The sequence below is a fragment of the Mesocricetus auratus genome, unplaced genomic scaffold (assembly GCF_017639785.1).
Source record: "Mesocricetus auratus isolate SY011 unplaced genomic scaffold, BCM_Maur_2.0 Super-Scaffold_100006, whole genome shotgun sequence".
Taxonomy (NCBI): domain Eukaryota; kingdom Metazoa; phylum Chordata; class Mammalia; order Rodentia; family Cricetidae; genus Mesocricetus; species Mesocricetus auratus.
In genome coordinates this window covers 9,990,830-10,010,455 of record NW_024429190.1, presented here as the reverse complement: position 1 = coordinate 10,010,455, position 19,626 = coordinate 9,990,830, and the positions used below count along the sequence as shown (strand labels likewise).

General features: G+C 52.8%; 1 protein-coding gene across 13 annotated transcripts in view; it reads right to left on the bottom strand.

Annotated features, from left to right (window-relative positions):
- Positions 1 to 18,669, bottom strand: part of Camk2b (calcium/calmodulin dependent protein kinase II beta) — an 89,324-nt gene extending 70,655 nt beyond the window's left edge. For 6 of the 13 annotated variants that reach the window (XM_040746723.1, XM_040746724.1, XM_040746725.1 and 3 more), the window contains exon 1: positions 18,368 to 18,669. In XM_040746723.1, the coding sequence (XP_040602657.1) occupies positions 18,368 to 18,657 (290 nt within the window). In that variant the 5' untranslated portion in view covers positions 18,658 to 18,669. Of the gene's footprint in view, positions 1 to 14,373; positions 14,439 to 17,497; positions 17,646 to 18,367 lie in introns of those variants that run through there. The other 7 variants (XM_005086758.3, XM_005086760.3, XM_040746729.1 and 4 more) reach the window with 2 other exon arrangements.
- Between the last annotated feature and the right edge of the window lie 957 nt (positions 18,670 to 19,626).

The following is a 19,626-nucleotide window of genomic DNA, read 5'->3' as shown; positions in this document are numbered from 1 at the left end:
CCTGTAACTCCAACTCCAGCCTCCTCGGGCACTGCAAACACACAGGCAAAACACGCATACGCATACAAGCAGACGAGAAGAATACAGGGTTATGGTTGGATATGAAGAACCCTCATGGGCTCCTGTGTTTGACCACTCGGTTCCCAGGCGTTTGACGCTCTGTCCCCACCCAGGTGGTGACTGCAAAAGCTTTATGAGTTGGCTGTGAGACTTCAGGGTGTCCTGAGATGGTCTTCTGTTTCCTGACTGGATGCCTGGGCTCCCGCTGCCACGCCTTCCTGGCACAGGTAAGACTTTCCCCTTAAACCGGGAACCCAAGCAAACCCTTTCCTCTGTAAGTTTCTTGTCAGTATGTGGTCACAGCAGTGAGAAAAGTTACTAATACAGGGTGGGTAAGGGACAGAAGGCAGCCCCATGCTTTCTGTCCCTTGTAAGCCTAAAGTTACTCTAAAAATGAAGCCTGTTCAATAAAACAAAACAAAACATCATTGGCAGCAACAATGAAAACATTTCCTTTTTCCTTTCCGGACGGGAGAAGATATGAAATTTCTGAGTTTGAGGCCAGCCTGGGCTACATAGTAAAAGCCTGCCTCAAAATGAAATTATAAGAGACAAAAATATTTTTCTAGCTGGGCGGTGGTGGTGCATGCCTTTAATCCCAGCACTTGGGAGGCAGAGGCAGGCGGATCTCTGTGAGTTCGAGACCAGCCTGGTCTACAGAGCGAGTTCCAGGACAACCTCCAAAACAATACAGAGAAACCCTGTCTCGTAAAAACCAAAAAAAAAAAAATATTTTTCTAGCATCCAGAGACAGAGAAGGATTTTAAAAACCAAACGCAGAAGTGCCAGCCACAGGGCAGCACTGATGCACTGGCCACACGGGGAAATATCAGCACGTGAGTGACAAGAAGCCACGGGCATTAGGAGGTGATACTACAGGGTCCTGGGGGACAGGGTGTGGCAAGACATGCCTTACGCTGAGCACCTGGGTGAGGTCTTGACTGTGACACTCCTAACACAGACAGACAGACAGACAGACAGACAGACAGACAGACAGACATACAGACACACACACACACACACACACACACACGCACGCACGCACACACGCAGGCACGCACGCAGGCACACATGCACGCACGCATGCACGCGCAGAAGGAGAAGGCTGCAGGCAGGAGTGGGGGGGAGCAGGCAGGAGGAAGAGGGGAGTGGAGGAAGGGCAGGGTCAGGGGAAGGGTGAGAGCAGAGGGAGGAGGGTCATGGGGCTCGGTGTTGGACTCCCCATATTGTTAGCACTGTCTGGCTCAGCCACATCTTTGACATTCCTTAACTGCCCACACCAAGAGGCCTTCAGGCACATCGAAGGCCAACCCACCCCCAGGCTTGGTGCTTATAGGCCTGAGCCGTGGCCCTCACCCACAGGAGACTCAGCCTGAGCCTGGCCAAGGAGACTTATCATCAGATTACTGAGGACCTGGAATCCTGATGGAAGCTGGCTCACGGTTCATTTCTTGGTTTTACAAACACAAACCTTTAGCCGGGTGTTGGTGGCACACGCCTTTAATCCCAGCACTCGGGAGGCAGAGGCAGGCGGATCTCTGTGAGTTCGAGGCCATCCTGGTCTACAGAGTGAGTTCCAGGACAGCCTCCAAAGCCACAGAGAAACCTTGTCTTGAAAAACTAAAAAACAAAACAAAACAAAACACAAACCTTTGTTTACACTGTGTACACTGCCTGCTTCATCCTTTTATAAGTTGGGTTCTGGCTATTTTCTTATTGAGGCCTTAGGTGTTCTTTATGTGACGGAAACCACCTCTTCATTTGGTACAGAGCACATTCTTCTGTCCCCAAAACATGAGGGCGGGCACTTTGAGGACAGAACTGTATCTTCTCTATGTCTCGAGAGTCCAAATGTGCTGCCATCTCTGCCTAAGTAAACCTTAGAAATATCGGGACCGCCCATCATTCAGCAGGTACAACGGGACAGTCTTTAGAGGAGGGCTGGGACCTCTCCGTGTGCTGTGGCCCAAGTCCCTGCGCCCCTCATACCTGCTGCCCTTTCACCTGCCCCTGCCCGTCAGGAAGGCCGACGATTCTCCACGTCCTCAGGCCCTTCCCCAGTGCCTACCTTCAGGACTCCCCTGTTGCTTGGGATACTTGGGGGCAGGACAAGGTCACCCCGTTTTGCTTAGAGGGGACAAAGGTAGGGGGAAGGCTACAAAGAGGGCTGTGATGGGTCCCAGACATGGCCTGTGTCACAAAGTTCAGTCCTACTCCTGTGCAGAAAACACAGGTGACCATCGACACCCAGGCCACCTGTGTGATGCCTAGCAACGGGCCTGGACACGCAGCACCGTTCTAGTCTCTCAACACTCCCTGCTGTGAAGTCAGGGACTGAGTGTCCATCGCTCCCAGGCATCTGTCCATGCTGGTCTGGACAGGGCCAGAAAGGTGCAGCAGGCACGGAGGACACTTGGTTATTGATGGTCCTCTGCAGAGGGTGGCTTGTATCCTCAGCCTAGACCCCTGTCTGCTTGGCATGCCAGGCACCCACTACTACCACAAGGTCCGCAAAGTGCCAGCTGAGCACCAGGCGCTGTCCCAAAGAGCAGCAGACACCAAGCCAGCTCCGAAAGAGGGGCCCTTACTACAACCAAATGGGACCCTCCTTTGAGCAGGCTGCTCAGCTGGAGGAGGGCTCTCAGGTCAAGGCCATGCTACTGGCCTGGCAGGGACAACTTCAAAATCACAGCACTACGTCAGCCCAGAACCTAAGCTCCAAGGATCTGGGAGTTGCGCTGCACCCCCGGGGCCTGTCCTGGATGCCCTGGCTCCATCATACAATGTGTAGAAGAAATGTCAGCAGAGGTGTCAGCTAACCCCAGGGTGAGACAAGGGTGCAGACAGTCTGTCATGTATGATGACTTCCTGGCCCAGCTCAACAACGCCAGTCTCCCCTCTGTGACCTTACAGAATGATAGCATGAAGGGATCACTTTGGGTAGCAGCCTGTGACATTGAGACATCTATGGGACATGAGCATCTGAATGTGTCCCAGTGAGGAAGAAGCTGTCCCAAACCATGAGTTGATGGAGAAGCAGCCCAGCGGTAACCCCCACAGAAGGCCACTGGCGGCAGCCACACCGCCACCTCCAAAGACCTCACTCAGAGCCTGCCACATCCTCCTGGCAGAGGCTGCTGGTGGCTGTGCCCAGGAAGGGACAGCGGGGAAGTCACCATGCAGAGATAAGAATTGCATCAAACCCCAGAGGGTCTGAAATTACCTTTGAACAGAGTGACAGCCAAGGCTGTCTTGGCTCATGGAGGACAGGCGAGGAGACATGCCATTCCTAGCCTGAGGAGGGTGTCTCAAGAATGCTGGACACTGTGTGAGCAGCAGCTACACTGAGAACAGTTTCCCAACCCAGAACGCAACAGCTCCACAGTGTGTGTCTACTCTGCCCTCTCCCCGTCTCATTTAAAGTCTCTGAGGACTAGGGATCTGTTACACTTCATCAATCTCATTTCCCCTCTCTTGTTTTGTTTTTGAGACAGGGTTTCTCTGTGTAACAAACAGCTCTGGCTGTAGACCAGGCTGGCCTCCAACTCACAGAGATCCGCCTGCCTCTGCCTCCCGAGTGCTGGATTAAAGGCGTGCGCCACCATCGCCCTGCTTCTTGTTCTACTCTTAAAGAATAGTACATTACATACAGATCTGTGTCCATGTCAATCGCAAAGCACCAGCCCACCCTGCAGGAGAGCCCAGCAATAGGTCTCATGTGCAAGAACCGGTTTCCACAGAGACGACAGAAGGCTCTGAGGGACGCTCGGATCCTGGGTTAGAGGTGGGAGACTGAATCCCGGAGATGCCAGGCAGCCAAGGCCAAACAGACAGCAGTTCCTAGCACATGCCCAGCAGAAGGGACCACATATCATGTCCGTACAAACGTCCTTTACACACTGACATTCAAAGCTGTGCCACTCACATGGTGGACGAACCCCAGGTGTCCACTGTGGGCAAACGGATGCATAAAATGTGTCTACTTGGGCCAGGGAACAGACTCAGGAGGGGGTTCCAACACGTGCTCCCACGTGAGTGACTGCGGCAGACACGGGGTGAGTGAGATGACACTCTGTGTGCGTCTGTCCACCTCTCTGAAGTACTCGGGAGAGTAACCTCATAGGCAGAGGAGGAGTGGAGATTGGCAGGGCTGCTGGAGGGCAGGAAGTCAGCATTCAAGGGAGGGGTGGGGGCGTGGACAAAATACTGAGCCGCATCTGTGAGCAATCAAGATGCTGTTTCATGTGTATTTTACCACGGTGGGGGGGGGGATGTCCCTGTGGTATATGTGGCTGTGTCTCTGGAAATCTTTAAGAATAATGGCACAGGGCTGGAGAGACGTCTCAGTGGTTAGGAGCGCTGGCTGCTCTTCCAGAGGTCCTGGACTTGATTCCCAGCACCCACATGGCAGCTCACAGTTGTCTGTAACTCCAGTTCTGGGGAATCCAATGTCCTCTTCTACCCCCCGACCCCTGCACACACAAGTGGTGCACAGACACATAAATAAATAAAATTAATAATTAAATAAAAATGCTAAAAAATCAATGTAAGTGAAAACTTTCGAGGAAAATGAAATAAGCGGGCACTTGAAACACTGTCTCTAAGATGTTCCATGGTGCTGGGGTGGAATCCAGGACGTCACAAATCAAAAAGTGTCTACCACTGAGCTACACTCCCAGCTCTTAAAATATGGGTCTAAAAACCCCTACAATACTGTGTGACCAATCACACCTTAATCTCTGGTGACAAATGCTGAAGTTTCGAGGGGGAACACAATGGTTCCAGGCAGCAAACAGTGAACTAAAGGTCAACAGGCATGGGATAAACTTGGTGCGTAGACCCTTGAAACCCACACAGAGCAGGCAGCTGTGTTCCTCCCCAGCTCTGGAGGGCACCTTGGAGGGCACCTTGCCACAGAGAAAGAGACAGGTCCTCCCAACAAGACAAGTTATCCATCATGTCTGCCACTGGCAAAGATGAGTGTGAATCAGGGCAAAGATCAAACGAACCGAGCCCGCAGAGGAGCTAAGGGGGAAAGCACCAAAGCCGTGGATCTGGGTGCTTTGGGACAAGATGACCAGGGAAGGGAGAGACTGAGGGCCCTGGATTGGTGGGGTCTCCAACTCTGCAAGAAAGCAGACAGGCTGAGCTACATTCTTTCTGGGGACACGATGAGACCCATGAATCAGGTGTATATCCCATGGTGGCCTTATGGAACCACATTCACACTGATTCCGGGCATGCAGCCCACAGGGACCCTCCTCCCATCCTCCACCCCGCCCGGGTCCTGAAAGGCAGCCAGTGGCCACGGCTCTGGCCCATACTCACTGATCCTCACCTGACTTTTGGGCAGCCACATGTGTCCTGGGAGGCCCACCACAGAGGAAGGTGTACTGCCGTCCTGTGGACCAAGCCTCCAGGAAAGAAAAGTGGACACTGCAAGGACACCAAGTGCCCGCCCACGCTGGAGCAGTAAAGGGGACAGTACTACGAGACAAGGAGAATAAGGTGACGCCACAGTGGAAGTAGAACCTTCAAGAAGGGCAGGAAAGCAAACGGAACCGGCAGGCTTGTCCTCACCCCTCTGTCTCCAGAAAGGAAGGCTGGGCCATGAGTTTTCATATTCAGCTCAAGAGTCTGCAGCTCCTGGCTTGGCCCCGTGGAGATCCCAGGTCCTAGACGCTTCTCACCTAGTGGGAACCTGACTCTGCCTTGCCTGGGGCCTGCGCTCCAGTCTGAGCTCACATTGGGCAGAGGCCCAAGGAACGGCTAAGTTTAGAGACATGGTCACCAGGCACCTGTCAGGTGCTCTGGTGACAACAGAGCTTCTCACTGAGTGGTTTGTGAAGGCTTCACAGCAGAAGCTGGCTTGAGGGAGCTGTCCCTTCCGCATCTCCCTTCTGGGAAGCCTGCATATAAAGGGAGGCCCTGGGACCTCTTGAGATATAATTTATATCACAAGTCACCCAGTTGGAGTGTGTGACCCAATGACTTGTAGTACATTACATAGTGGGCACCCATCACCATGGTCTAAGCTTCACACGTCATCACTCCAAGTTCTACCCGTGAGGGTTGATCACTCCACACCCTTTCTTCCTGCCTCAACTGAGGATCAGTGAGATGTGGACCAGTGGGTACCGGCTGCCTTTCAGGACCCTGCTGGATGAGAGGTGGGTCTTCAGGCCCCTGTGTGGGAAGGGTGCATGTGCACAGGGAAGCCAGAGAAAAACTCGGAGTCCCCCCCCCCCAGACATGGTCTCTTTTTGGCATGGAGCTCACCGTGACGGTGAGGCTGGCTGGCCAGCGAGCCCCAGAGAACCACCTGTCTCTGCAGAGCTGTGTATTTAAAAATAAAAAAATAAAAACATGGATTCTGGGGACAAAACTCACTTCCTCATTCTTGCACGGCAAAGCGTATTTCACCAACTGAGCTGGCCCACTCTGGGCTACTGGGCTACTTATGTTGCTGTAGTGATAGCTCTTAAGTACCCTGAACACAAACTCTCACACATGGTTTCTCAAGTCCTCCCATCCTATCTGCTGCCTGTTTTGTCCAAACCCTTCGGAACACAGAAGTCCTAATGTTGGTGAGTCCAATTCGCCTGTTTTTCTTTTGCTGCTTATACTGTAGTGTCATATCTAAACAATCACTGCCTAATTCAAGGCCACACTCCATTCACATCTAAGCTCTTTATGGTTTCATCTGCTACATTTTAGTCTACGATCCATCCTGAGGCCATTTTGTATGGTCAGCTTCAACTTCATCCTTCTGAATTTGCGTTGCTTGATGGTGTCCGTCTGTGTGGAAACACGGCCTTGTTATGGGCATCCTGGCTCACACTCCTCCCGCCTCAGCCTGGTCAGGTATGGGATTTGCAGACACGTCCCAGGAACAATGGCCCAATTGTCCTTCTGTTGAATGAGCCATACATTCTTCCTCCACTGAACTGCAGGGCGTCCCTGTCAAGCATCAGCTGATGGGCACGGAGGTAACTCAGAGGTTGACTTCAATTCACAAGGTCCCGTGTTCAATTCAAAGCACCAGCAAAAACAAAACAAACAATCAAAAGCTGGGCATAAAGGTGCAGTTTTATTCCAGGCACTCTTTCGGAGGGTTCACTGACTATCACTGCATTATCTTTTGGCCAGTCCCACAATGTCCTGATTGCTCTTATCTGTATACTTTTGAACCCTAGATACTGGATCCTCCAAGTTTTTTTCTTTCATAAAATTGTTTTGGCTATTCTGGTTTTTGTTTGTTTGTTTTTCGTTTGTTTTGAGAAACAGTTTCTCTGTGTGTCCCTGGCTGTCCTGGAACTCGCTCTGTAGACCAGGCTGGCCTTGAACTCACAGAGATCCTCCTGCCTCTGCCTTCCCAGTGCTAGGTTTAAAGATGTGCGATACCACTGCCCGGCCATTTTGGCTATTCTGAATTTCTCAGATTTCCATGTAAATTTAGGATAAATCTGTCAAGTTTGTTAACGGGAAGGACGCTAGAATCTCTCAGGTATTATATTGAAACTATGGTTAAGCTGAGCGTGGTGGCGCACGCCTTTATTCACAGTACTCAGGAGGCAGAGGCAGGTAGATTTCTATGATTGAAGGCCAGCCCGGTCTGTAGAGTCTTGAAGGAACAAAAGACAAAACAGCAAAAAGGCACCGTCTTTAAATTTGGACCGTCTTGCTGCGGGTTGAATCTGAAATCTCCAGAGAAGGACCCTGGGAAGGCTTGGGTGCGGCTGACGGGCTTTGGGGACCTGATGAACTGTGAGGCTCTTGTGGACACATCCCTGGGAGGTTGGAGGAGGCAGACAGAGGGGTCTGGATGGAGAAGTAGGTCACAGGGTGGGAGGGCTGGAAAACTTTTTCGCCTCTTCCGCCCACTCTCTGCCTCCTGCGTGCACTGGGGTAACGCCCTTTGCTCCAACTGACGTGCCCACCGTGACCGTCAGCCTCGCCATGCTGCCCCACAAGCCAGCCTCCTTGGGTATCGCGTCTCAGGAATGGAAAGGTGGCGACGCAGCCCCATGAGCAGGAGGGACTCTTCCATTTGTGTTGGCCTTTGCATGCTCTCAACATGGTCTATGGTTCTCAATGTACAAATTCTTCTCTTCTTTTGTGTTTATCTTTTTGTGGTAGTGGGCACTGAACCCAGGGCCTTAGGCACCACTGACCTTACTCTCAACTCCTCTTTTGTAAAACTTAGCGCTGTATTTTACTTCTTTAGATGTTATTGTACATGGAATTGGTTTTCAGACTCTGTTCTGGGATTAAATATTGCTAGCGTGGTGAATTATGATGGATTTGTGTATTGGTATTCTGAAATTGGCTGTTATTTTTCTCTAACAGTTTTTAATGGGTTTCTTGAAATTCTGTACAAGATCACGTCATTTGCAACCAGTTTTACCTACACTTTTCCAATCTGATTTTTTTCTTATACAAATATCCCTGGCGACCTCATCACTGATCCCTGAAAACCCTGGCGAGAACCTCATCACTGATCCCTGAAAATGGCGATGCCACTGTGGGTTTTCGTAAATACCCTCTGTCGAGTTAAAGAAGTTTCCTTCTGCTCCAGTTTGCAATATTTTTGTTTTGTTTTTGACTCAACAAAGAGTATATGATTTTGTCAAATGCTGATATGGTCTGAATGCACATTTTAGATTCAGCATACGGGTTCACGTGTTGAGGGCCTGGTCCCAGCTGGTGGCACTTGGGGTACCTGGTTGACAGAAGTGAGGGGCTAACCCAGAGCTGGCTGCTCCTAGCTCTGCCTCCAGGTCCTGTGTAGGTGGGGGCTCTGGTTGGTGTCCCCGTGTCTGTGTCATCCCCCCCCACCTGCCCCACAAGACGGACTGAAACTCCCCTGGAACCTCGAGTCAAAATCAGTCCTTCCTCACTGACGTCAGTCCTGGTAGGTATTCTGTCCCAGGATGAGAAAAATAACTGATAGAGGGGCCGGAGCGTGACTTAGCAAAGGCGCCTACCATGCAAACATAACGACCGGAGGTCAGATCTCAAGCACCCACTCAAAAGCTGGGCAAGGTTGTGTGTCCATAGCCTAGCTCTGGGGTGGGAGTGGGGGGCAGAGACAAGTGGATTCCTAGAGCTCATTGGCCAGCCAGTCTAGAAAGGCATGAGCTCTGGACCCAGTGAGGGAGCCGTCCCCAGAATTAAGATGAATGGCTACTGAAGAAGGTATCTGATATGGGCCTCTGGCCCCAACATATATGTGAATCCATTCATACCACACCACGCACACATGTACACACACATATATGTGAATCCATGCATACCACACCACACACACATGTACACACATACTACAAAACGTAAGTAGCTAATACAAATGCTTTCTCTGCATCCACTGGGATGGTCATAGTGTTTCTTTCTATTCTCTCATACCATCTAATAGAGATTTCTCTCTGAATGTTAAACCAGCGTTTGCCATTTCTGGGATAAGTCCTACTTGTCATATTGTGTAGTCTATTTGTGCATTGATAGGTCAGTGTTATTAATTTGTCTAGAAGTTGCATTCATGTTTGTAAAGGACACTCGTCTGTAGTTTTCTCCTAACGTCAGTGTCTGATTAACGCTGGAAACTAACATAGTCTAGCGTCGTTACAGGCTTCATGAAGGGAACTGGGAAGCCGGCCGTGGAGGCTAAGATGAATCACTGAAACAATCTCCAGTCCAGGTCTACTCTCAGTCTCCGTCCTGTCTGAAGCTACTAGTTTGTGTCTTCTCACCTGGGCTATCTAGCCTCTGGCACACGACTGGTCATAACACTCCCGTGTAAGCCCTCCTGCTAGGATGGTAGTAATGTCACCTCTGTCCTTCTAGATCCAATTAGAGCCTATCATTTCTTTTTCTTGGCTGCCCTACCCTTTTTATAGATGCACCCCTTCCTCCTACCTGGAGCTCCTGGATTCCATGAGGTGCCCATCACTGGCTGCCCTAGCAGGTGGTTTGTTTAGCTCTATGTCTTTTTCCTGTGTCTCCCTACTAGCAGGAGGCAGGCACCCTTGACTGCTTTGCTCACTATTATTTCCCAAGCAGCCAGAAGAGCCCTGGCAGATGGTGAGCATGCAATCAGATTTGTACAATGAATGAACAAATCTATGGGGGGAGAAGTCAGGAGCAGACTGTAACCACCACCCTCAAAAGAAATAACAACAACAAAAACCTACCAGTCTGACAGCCACTGCCATCAAGCCAACACCAGGACCTGAACTGTGGCTAGCCTAAGCTGACACATGCTGTGAGTGTACAATCATATCAGGTTTCGAACTCATAATAGGAAAGGGAATGCAAAATATGTAATATTTTCATTAACTACATGTTGAAATATATTTGAGAATATATTAGATACATTATTAAAATTCATTTATAGTTTCTCTCTTGATTTTTCAAGTACTAGAAAATTCTAAATCACACTCGTAGCTTCCCCGTGTGACCACATTTTCTTTCTTCTAGACAGTGTGTAATACAGGGAAGGATTCATGTCATTGTGCATTAGCAGAAAACAAAGGAAAATTTCAAATGCAGTTAGAGAGGCTTTCAAAGAACCAAGGGGACCAGGTAATGCCCAGAGGTACCTAGGAAGTTTTCAAAACTCCCGGCATCGCTCTCCTCTTGGCTGACGAGGTGGGCGGGGTGGAGGTCACTGGCCATCTTCCCCCGCAGGCCTTGCTTCTACTCTTCCCTGAGTCCTCTAACAAATGATCCGGATCAGACCCTCAGCCTCTGCTCAAAGTACCTTAATGTGCAAGAAATAATGGGAAGCATTCCATTACAAGCTAGTGGAAGGATGCCAATCTCTTAGAGGCTGGGCACTGGGGCGGCGTGTGAGGGCTGGAGGCCCACGGGTATACCTCTCGACGCGCCAACATCAGCAGACCACTTAGATGGGCCATTTGGGCACCCGAGGACCCTCACCTGGCCCGAATGGAAGTTTCCCTGCTGTGGTTCTGGGAAGCTGTCACAGCAGCAAGGCTTGAGCAGCACACAGCATTGCTGAGCTACTGCTGAACACCTACTATGTGCAAGGCATGGTCCTTAGCCACTGAATATGTTGGCTCCTTGCTGCAAGAGGCACTGTCGATGTGCATGTCATCACACCATAACAGCTGGTGTTTTCCCAAGAGGAGGGCCCACCTCTCCACTCTAGACTTAAGGCACTGCTCACAAAACAGGAAGACTGTCTCTGGGTTTCAAAGCACACCCCTGTGCAACTGTGGACCTTGAGCTTTCTTATAACACAATCTTAAATCACCGCCTGGCTCTTACCGATCTGTTCTAGAATTCAACAGAAATGTTTATCTGGCTTGACAAAGAATAATTTCGTTATTTTAGGATCATTATGCCAATGCTAAAACACCCTGCCCAAGAGCAGCTGAGCCCTGATCAAGTTTGTGACTCTAACCCAGGAGACAAACACCACCTCAAGTTAAGACAGATGGTAACCACCTCTGACAGAAAAAGATGTTTTTATTGTCAACGAATTCAGATTTTTATATGCATAAAATGTATGCTTGTATGTACTATGCCCATATGATAATGCTTGGGAAAACCAAGTTGCTACATAATGCATTCTGTCTCGCCACTAATGAAGTGACTTCAGCTGTAAGAGATGCCTTACGAAGCTGGGTGTGGTGGCTCAAGCCTGTAATCCCAGCACTCAGGAGGTGGAGACAGGGGATCAAGAATTCCAGACCAGCTGCAGCTCAAGGCCTGTCTGGCTACATGAGACCCTGTCTGTGAAAGAGAGGAACAAGCCAGATGCCTTGCAAAGAACAAACCAGATTTCTTGTTTGTAGAAGGGCTAGAAAGGTGGGATTGGATTTAGGACTATATTTAAATTCTCCAGGAAGACCACAGATCCTCCTGGACCAGGAGATACAGGTGCAGGAGGTTCTCCTAGGGGCAGAAGTTGCGCTCGGTTCTCCATTCCATCCTCCCTAGTGTATTCATTACTTGCTGAGTTCCAGGGTGGCTCAACGCGGACTCTTAATCTCGCTGCCCTCCACTTTGGGGGAAGTCTCAGAAAGAAAAAAGAATATACACTTTGGCTCACTCAAGGGAGACCTGGGACTCCATCTCCCTTAGTACCAACGACCTTGACTTTGACAAGCATCCATGAGCGCATTGCCCTACCAGAGCCCAAAGCTACACTGAGCACACAGCCCCTCCTTCAGCACCAACCCATGTTGCTAAAGACTAACTCTGACTTCAAATATAGGCTCTTTCATTCTCCATCCCTATCCGAGGACTGATGCCAGATCTGGGCTTTAAGAAGATGGCTGGTGGATGCACGCCCATCTCTCTTCATCGGAAAGACCTTCTCACACGAAGGGGCTCAGGTCGTGGCTCAGGCAGTAGGCCAAGGGCTTGCCATGCAGGCATGAGGACCCGAATTCAGCTCCCCAGAACCCAGGGGGAAAGTTGGGTTTGGTTATATGCACCTTAATCCCAGTGCTGGGGGAGGGGAGACAGGAGGGTCCCTGAGGCTTTCTGGCCCAATAGTCTGGTCCCAGAGAGAGACTGTCAGAAAGTAGGGTGGAGAATGACTGAGGAAGACACCTCACTTCTGGCCTTCATATCTTCCTGTACACACATGAACACTGGGACAGAGGGCTGACTTTCTGACATGAGGGGTTGCTATGGAGACATGCCAGGGTAAACAAATCAGACAGCCACATACATGGGGAACCCGCCTGTTTCCTAATCACACACATGATAGAGATGTGCATGGACTACAGCAGTGCATACACACACACCCTTACGCTGACAGTCCTGGGGTTTTTTTGGGGGGGATAAAACAAAGGATCACATTTTACTGCGTATATTTTTGCCTTACTTGATTTTTTTCATAACAAGACTATATTACCCTAGTTTGTTTAATGAATAAGATAAAATTCTAAGTCCTGCTTGTCTCAAATGGGGTCAGAGTTTTGGCTGTCAGGGAGAGGTGATAAAAAGAAGTGACATTTTCACAAAGGGAATGTGGACAGAGCCCTGGGCTTGGAAATGCACAAAGATATCGTGACAAGTCACTGGCTGGAAGACAGGCATGGTCCTTGGGAGTCTGTGGTGACCACAAGCCAGTCAAGGGTCTGCCAGGTGAGTGACAACATTTCGGAAACACAGAAAGTGACTTCGTCAGCTCTGGCCAGCAGAAGTGGGTTTGAGAGCAAACCCCTTGATGGGAACCCTGACCTCCACAAAGAGACGGACTTCTCTGTGCCCCTCAATATCTCCCTGTAAACTAGGAATGACCACGGTGCCTGTCCCACAGATCCAGCATGTTAATATAATAAGCACCAGTGAAGCGCGAGCAACTGTCACAAGAACAGAGTCCGGCAGCAGGCATGCAGATGTATTCTTAGCTCCCAGCAAAGTAGGTTATGGTATAAAAATACCATTAAATAGTAACTAAACTAGCGTCACCTTAATGCGCATCTTGCCAGCAAAGCCAGCATGTGCGATTTCTTTTTAAATTACCCTATATTAGAGAATCAAGACTGGGGCTCCTGCTGGAGAGCAGGCCATCAGGCAAAGGCCAGAGGTTCAATTACCCCTTCCCCTCAGATGACACCAAACCCACTCTGGTCAAACCCAGGACTCGGCCCCCAGGCAGGAGTGCCAGCGCCTGCTTTCACGTGAGTGCGGTCCAGGCCCAGAGTTCACACAACACAGACAGCAGTGTGGGTGGAGCGATGGGGACAGCGGATGGGGGCAGCCCTAGCAGAGGCCCCGCCTCCCAGGGCAGGAGGGAGAGAGCAAACACAAGATCCCCCTGTAACCAATCCCAGAACAAGGTAGCATCCAGTGCCGAGCTGTCCTGGATGTCCTAAGTTTATTAGGTACCCAGCAGGCCTCCCAGCTGTGTGGAGCAGGTCAGAAGAATCAGACAGTGCACACACACCCCAGCCTGCTCGGGATGCTGACTGGGGGCAGGAGGGGGAGTCAAGGGCACATTAAGGTCAGTTCTGGGTCTATGGGAATGAGGCCAAGAACGGTGGGAGTTCTCTGGGCTGAAGGTCAAGGGTCTCCACAGCCCAGGCTTGGCAAGGTAGTGAGTAACCATAGATGCTGCTACAAAAAATACCATTAAATAGGAACTAAGCGATAGGCTGAGACTCCCATGCTCTCTCCCCCAAAATAGGAGTGTCCATGAACCCCTGAATTCTATCCAAAACTTATGGAAGTGATTTTACTCCAGGGAGACCACCTATGTTTTAATAAGACAGCCACCCTCTAAAAATAGAAAAATTCACATGCATTAATCCAGAACCTGCGATCACTTTCTACCTGTCATCGTTTCCTTTCTGCCAAAGCCAGAGTTGGTGCATCAGGCGCATAGCCAGTGGAGGTGGGCATGGCCAGGCTTGATAAAGCCTCACCAGGAACCCTACCGCCGGGGACAAACGCCAAAGTAACTCTCATCCCTTGCACCAGCAGCCATGTGCACAGCGAGGTCATGTGACAGCCTTGATTTCTGTGAGGAGCAGAGCAGATGACGCATGGCGCTCCTATCACGATCACCACGTGGTGGCCACGGCCACGGCCACAGCCGGTCGGCACCACACACGTTAGCAAGACAATCCCGACTGAGAAAACAAGTTCTGGACTTTTATGTGAAGTTATAGGAAAACTGGGAAGGATCATATGTTGATAATATGTTGACAGGGATCCTAGTATCCGTATGAATGCAGCAAAGAATGGGAGTGCTTGAGCCAAGACAGAAGAGAACGGGCCGTTTCATATTCATTTGCAATACACTACTTGCTATAATTGTAACACAGGACTTTAAGACAAAATGATGAACAATTTTCAGTTCTGGGTAAAAGAGACACCAATGTTTATCATTTCTAGGGCTTCTGAATTTTTTAAAACCCATCCAATAAGAAAATAATATAAAGTACCCTAAGGCCACTCCATGGGAACTAAAGGCTTCCCCACTTCGCACGGGGCCTGCCCTGGGACCCTGGGTTCACGGTGTCTACACCCCAGCATATAAACCACCAGTCAAGAACTAGCTGCAAAGAAAGACACACACTGGGCCCCAGACAGCCACTCCCCTCTGCCAGCCCACCTGCTGCCCAGGCCTGAGGAAGGAGAGATCTGGATCCAAGAGAGCCAGGGAGGGAGGGAAAGCCCAGAGCTGCCACCAGACAGCCAAGAGCAGCTGTGGGCCTGGGACCAACCCTTTGGCCAAGCAGGGGACTCAGCATCTCCTGACTGGAAGCCAGGAGATGCAGCTTTAAATAAACTTGGATGTGTCTACCTGGGGCTGTGAAGAGCAGCAACTGTGCCCCAGGCAGGCCATCAACAACTAGCCAACATGGCTACTGGGGGCAGGAGGGGGCTGGCCTCACTGTTTATCCTGAGGGTACCTTCTCCTTCATCACTCTCCTTACCCATCCCTGGGGCCTGGCACCCAGCAGCCTCCACCAAGGTATGCTGGGCCGAGCTGACCACTCCTGACTAGCTGGCCCCTCCACGCCAAGCTTGGGGCCTCACCCTGGCACCCTGTGGTGTCCCTGCACTTGGGTGAGGCGCTCATTCTTTTGTACCTGGGGAGGAGTTGGCAGTCTCAGCCCTCACCTGTGTCTACTGCAAATGTCACCCTCCAGCTTCAACTCCCGAGTGGGGGAGGCAGAGGCCACCTTATGATGCTGTTCAGCGCAGGCGGGACAGCTTGCACCAACGTGCAAAAGCAGACCAGCCAGGTGACCTGGAGGTTATGGTCTCTTGACAGGGACTGCTCGGAAGATACCAAGAGGCCCAGGGAGGGATACAGGCTCCTGGGCGCACTGGAGAAGGTGACAAGAAGGTTCCCTAGGAAGGAGAGTCTTCCCACTGCTCTGTTTCCACTGCTGCCACCTGCCCTGGCGGCACACGATGCAGCTGTGGCGGAGATGGGCCGCTAGCTGGGAAGGGCCCTCTCCAAAGCATCAGAAAGGCCTGCGGGGCTGTCCCCCAACCTCGAGGCTGCCGCACCCCGCCGGAGGGCTCCCAGCCCACCACCTCTTCCTCTCAGAGCGCAGTCCCCACCGGCTACTGGAAGCTTCTCCAATGACTCCAAGCATGGCAGGGACTGAAGGAGGGGTGCTGGGATGGCCATTCAGGCCCACCCAGCCTAGGTCCTTGCAATAGGCTTCCTCCGGCCACTCCACTTGGCTCCTCCCCCCCCCCAGGCCTGACCCAAATCCTCTGGGCATGTGCATTAGAAGTGGGGAATGCACACACCCCCACACTCCTCCAGCTGGGCACTCCACAATTATCAATGATCAGCGTCCCTCGCCCACCACAGCTTTCCGACGCTTTTTTAGTAAAGGGAAAAAAAAGGATTTGCGGCTGGATGTGTAAGAGGAAATCTCGCCAGCGCCCCCACGGCGCAGGAAGGATGGGGGAGGGGAGAGGGAGTGGGAAGGAGGACCCAGCTCTGGAGTTATGCAGTCGCCCCTGCAGTCACCTTAAATCACAGGGGGAGGTTCCAGGCCTCACACGGGGCCCCTGGGGGGCTTTGGCGTTCCGGCGACCCCAGGGGCAAAGGCAGATCTGGACGCTTCAGCCCCATGTTGCTCACGCTGCGGGGCAGCGTCTTGGCGCCAGGGCACCTGTTCCCCACGAGGCCCTACCCGAAATACGCCTTCAGAGTCCCTTCCCCAGCCCTGCCATCACAGGAGAAAATAAAATAATTGAAATGAAACGGTTCAGAAGCCAACCTCTGTCTGCCTCGATGACCCTGAAATCAGAGGCCCAACCGGTTCCCGGCTTCACTAGCTCACCCCCAGCCCATGGCCTGATCTTGGCTTCCTGACCTCGTCCACCCGCTCCAAATTCTTGTTTCCAGAAGAATCTGGGGGAAAAAAATCCTCCAGAACCCAGATTCCCCAAGGGACCCAAGGCAGAAGCTGCTCCCACGCTGCTCCCCCAGAGCAGATGGGGCCACGCGAGGAGCAGGCGCGGAGCGGGTCCGCCACCGCTGCCGCCTGCAGCTCGGGTGGGGGTGAGGACAACTCGCCCACACCCGGGACGACCCCCTGAGGCCATGGCCGACCCCTCGGGCACTCTAGGCCTGGCAGCCGCCCCCGCGTGCCGTTTGTCTCTGACCTCCCCGCCGCCAAATGCGTCACGTCTGCCCGGCGCTCGGGGGACACCTGCTGCCGCCCCCGCCACGCCGAGTCCAGATCCCCGTGTCTCGGTCCCCGCCAAGCTATGGCATGGGGCAGAGCCGTACGCGCTGCGGTGGGGCAGCGGGGGCCCAGAACCCAAGGCTCGGGGGTCCGGGCAGCACAGGGCAGTGTGCTTGGGCCCGCAGCCCGAGGGAGCCGGGGGCGCGCGGGGCCGCAGTGCGCGCGGGGCCGGCGGCGATGGGGTCCCCGCTCCCAGGGGTCTGCGGACAGCCGGTGCGCGCCGAGGCTCTTACTTGCCAATATCCTCGTATAGCTGGTACTCGTCGGTGAAACGGGTGCAGGTCACCGTGGTGGCCATGGCGGCGGCGATCCGGCTCGGCGTGCGCTCGGCTGCGCTCGGGCGGCGGCGACTCCGACTCCCGCTCGCGGGCACGGCGGCGACACGGGCGCGGGCGCGGGAGACACCTCGGCTCGCGGCGCCGGGCGGGGGCCGGGCTGGGCTGCGCCGGGCGGCGAGCGCACGCGAGATCTGCTCGCTCTGTCCCCGCCAGGAGCGCGCCGCACACCTACGCGCGCAGAGGCGCGGGCGCCGCTGTCGCCGCCGCGCCCGCCCCGCCCGCCGCCCCTTGCACGCGCCTCACCCGCACCCTATACACGCCTGCACCCGCACACGCACCGCACCCGCGCCTTGTACCTGCACTAGCGCCCGCGCCGGCACGCGCACTGCGCCCGCACCCTGCACCAGCACCGCGGCTCCGTTCGCACACACGTCGCGCCCTCGCCTGCACCCGCACTGCGCCCGCACCATGCAATCCCACCCGTGCCCGCGCACTGTCCCAGCACATGGGCTGCACCACCGGGTGCCCAGGCACTGCGTCTGCCCCTCTAGGCTCGAGCCCTGCACGGACAAGCCACTGGACCGGCTCTTAGGCTTATGCAGTTGAACAGCGAACCCAGACTCTTCTCCCCCCACGGCCCACTTCCCATAAACAGCAAGAGGGAACTGCACCCCACTTGGGTAGGGTCGTGTATTGCCCTCCACTGGGCTTCTCCATTCCCTGTACCCCCCACAAGATGCTGCCAGACCCTTCCTGCCTGGCCTGGCAGAGCTGCCCATGAGTCTCCTAGGCAGAATGGGATGAGGGGGAGAGGATGGAGCTTGCCTGCAGTGGTCCCAAGCCTCTTCCCTGCTTCTCCTGGGATTGGTGACTAAGGTGTCTTCTGTCCTGGGGTGAACATTTGGAGTCCAGATTGGGCTTTGGAGCCAGTAAAACAGGGGCTGCTCTGCTCTGTCACAGAGTCCTGTTGCCCAGATAGTCTGGTCCAGCCCTTGCCTCTGCTCTGACCAGAAAGAGAAGCGGCTATTCTTTCTCTCTTCCCAGTCTCTCTTGAAAGAGATTCTGAAGGAAGGAGGGTATAGGCAGATTCTCACAAAGCTCCACTTGGCCAGCATCCCCAACTAGACTCTTCCTTGTGTTTGGGGAGGAGACATTGCAGCCAGTTTGGATGGCGTTGGTAGGTGATTGTCTCAATTCTTTCCACTTACTAATCCACCAACAACAGTTTTGGTAGCCTGGGATCTCAACCAAAGACTAGCCCAGGGCATCCTAGCAAGTGTCTTAGATGCCGGGCAGCTGGGGTCTTCCCAAAAGGCAGATTTGACAGAGTGCTGCCAGGTGAAAACAGACCTCCTGGAGAGTTCCTCCCCGTGGGTGTCCAGACCTAGCCTCCACTAGAAGGCAGACAGTTAGAGAACAAGAGACATGTGTGGACAAGTGCAGGTCCCCGTCAGGAGTACCCAGCTGAGAAAACAGGAATCCTCGTCTTGACATCAGCAGAACCCAAGCAGGAAGAGAAACCCCATTGTGCCAAAAAGTATGAGCTTAGGCATGGAGGTCCGGGCCATGCACCAGGCGTGGGGAAGGGTGGGGAGGGTGAAGGTCAGGCTGATGCTTGCTCCCACAGCACCTGCTAAGAACAGCTGCTGCTTTTTCTGAACTCTGGAAGGAGAAGGAGGCAGGCTGCACAACAGAGCACAATTAGCAAAACAAACAAAGCAAAACTGCACCCCTCCATGAGTTAGGCTGTCTTTGGGCTACCGCGTCACACACCCTCCCTCCAGCGGTCCGGAAGACCACGATGTGGTGTCTGAATCTTAACGGTAGTTGATCTCGACTGTGTGACTGTGCTTGCATGAATACTACCCACATTTCACTGTTCAATTCTCAGTCCTGGAGGATGTGCTGTTACCCCACCCCCCACCTCCCCACCCCCGTTTTCCGAGACGGGACAGCACAGAGACAGCAGTAATTTGCCAGTCAGGCAAGTTGTCCAGGGAGTGTGGGAGCTGGGGAGAAGGCTCAGTTGGAAAAGGGCTTGCTATGCAAGCATGGGATTCCAAGTTCCAACCCCAGAACCTGTG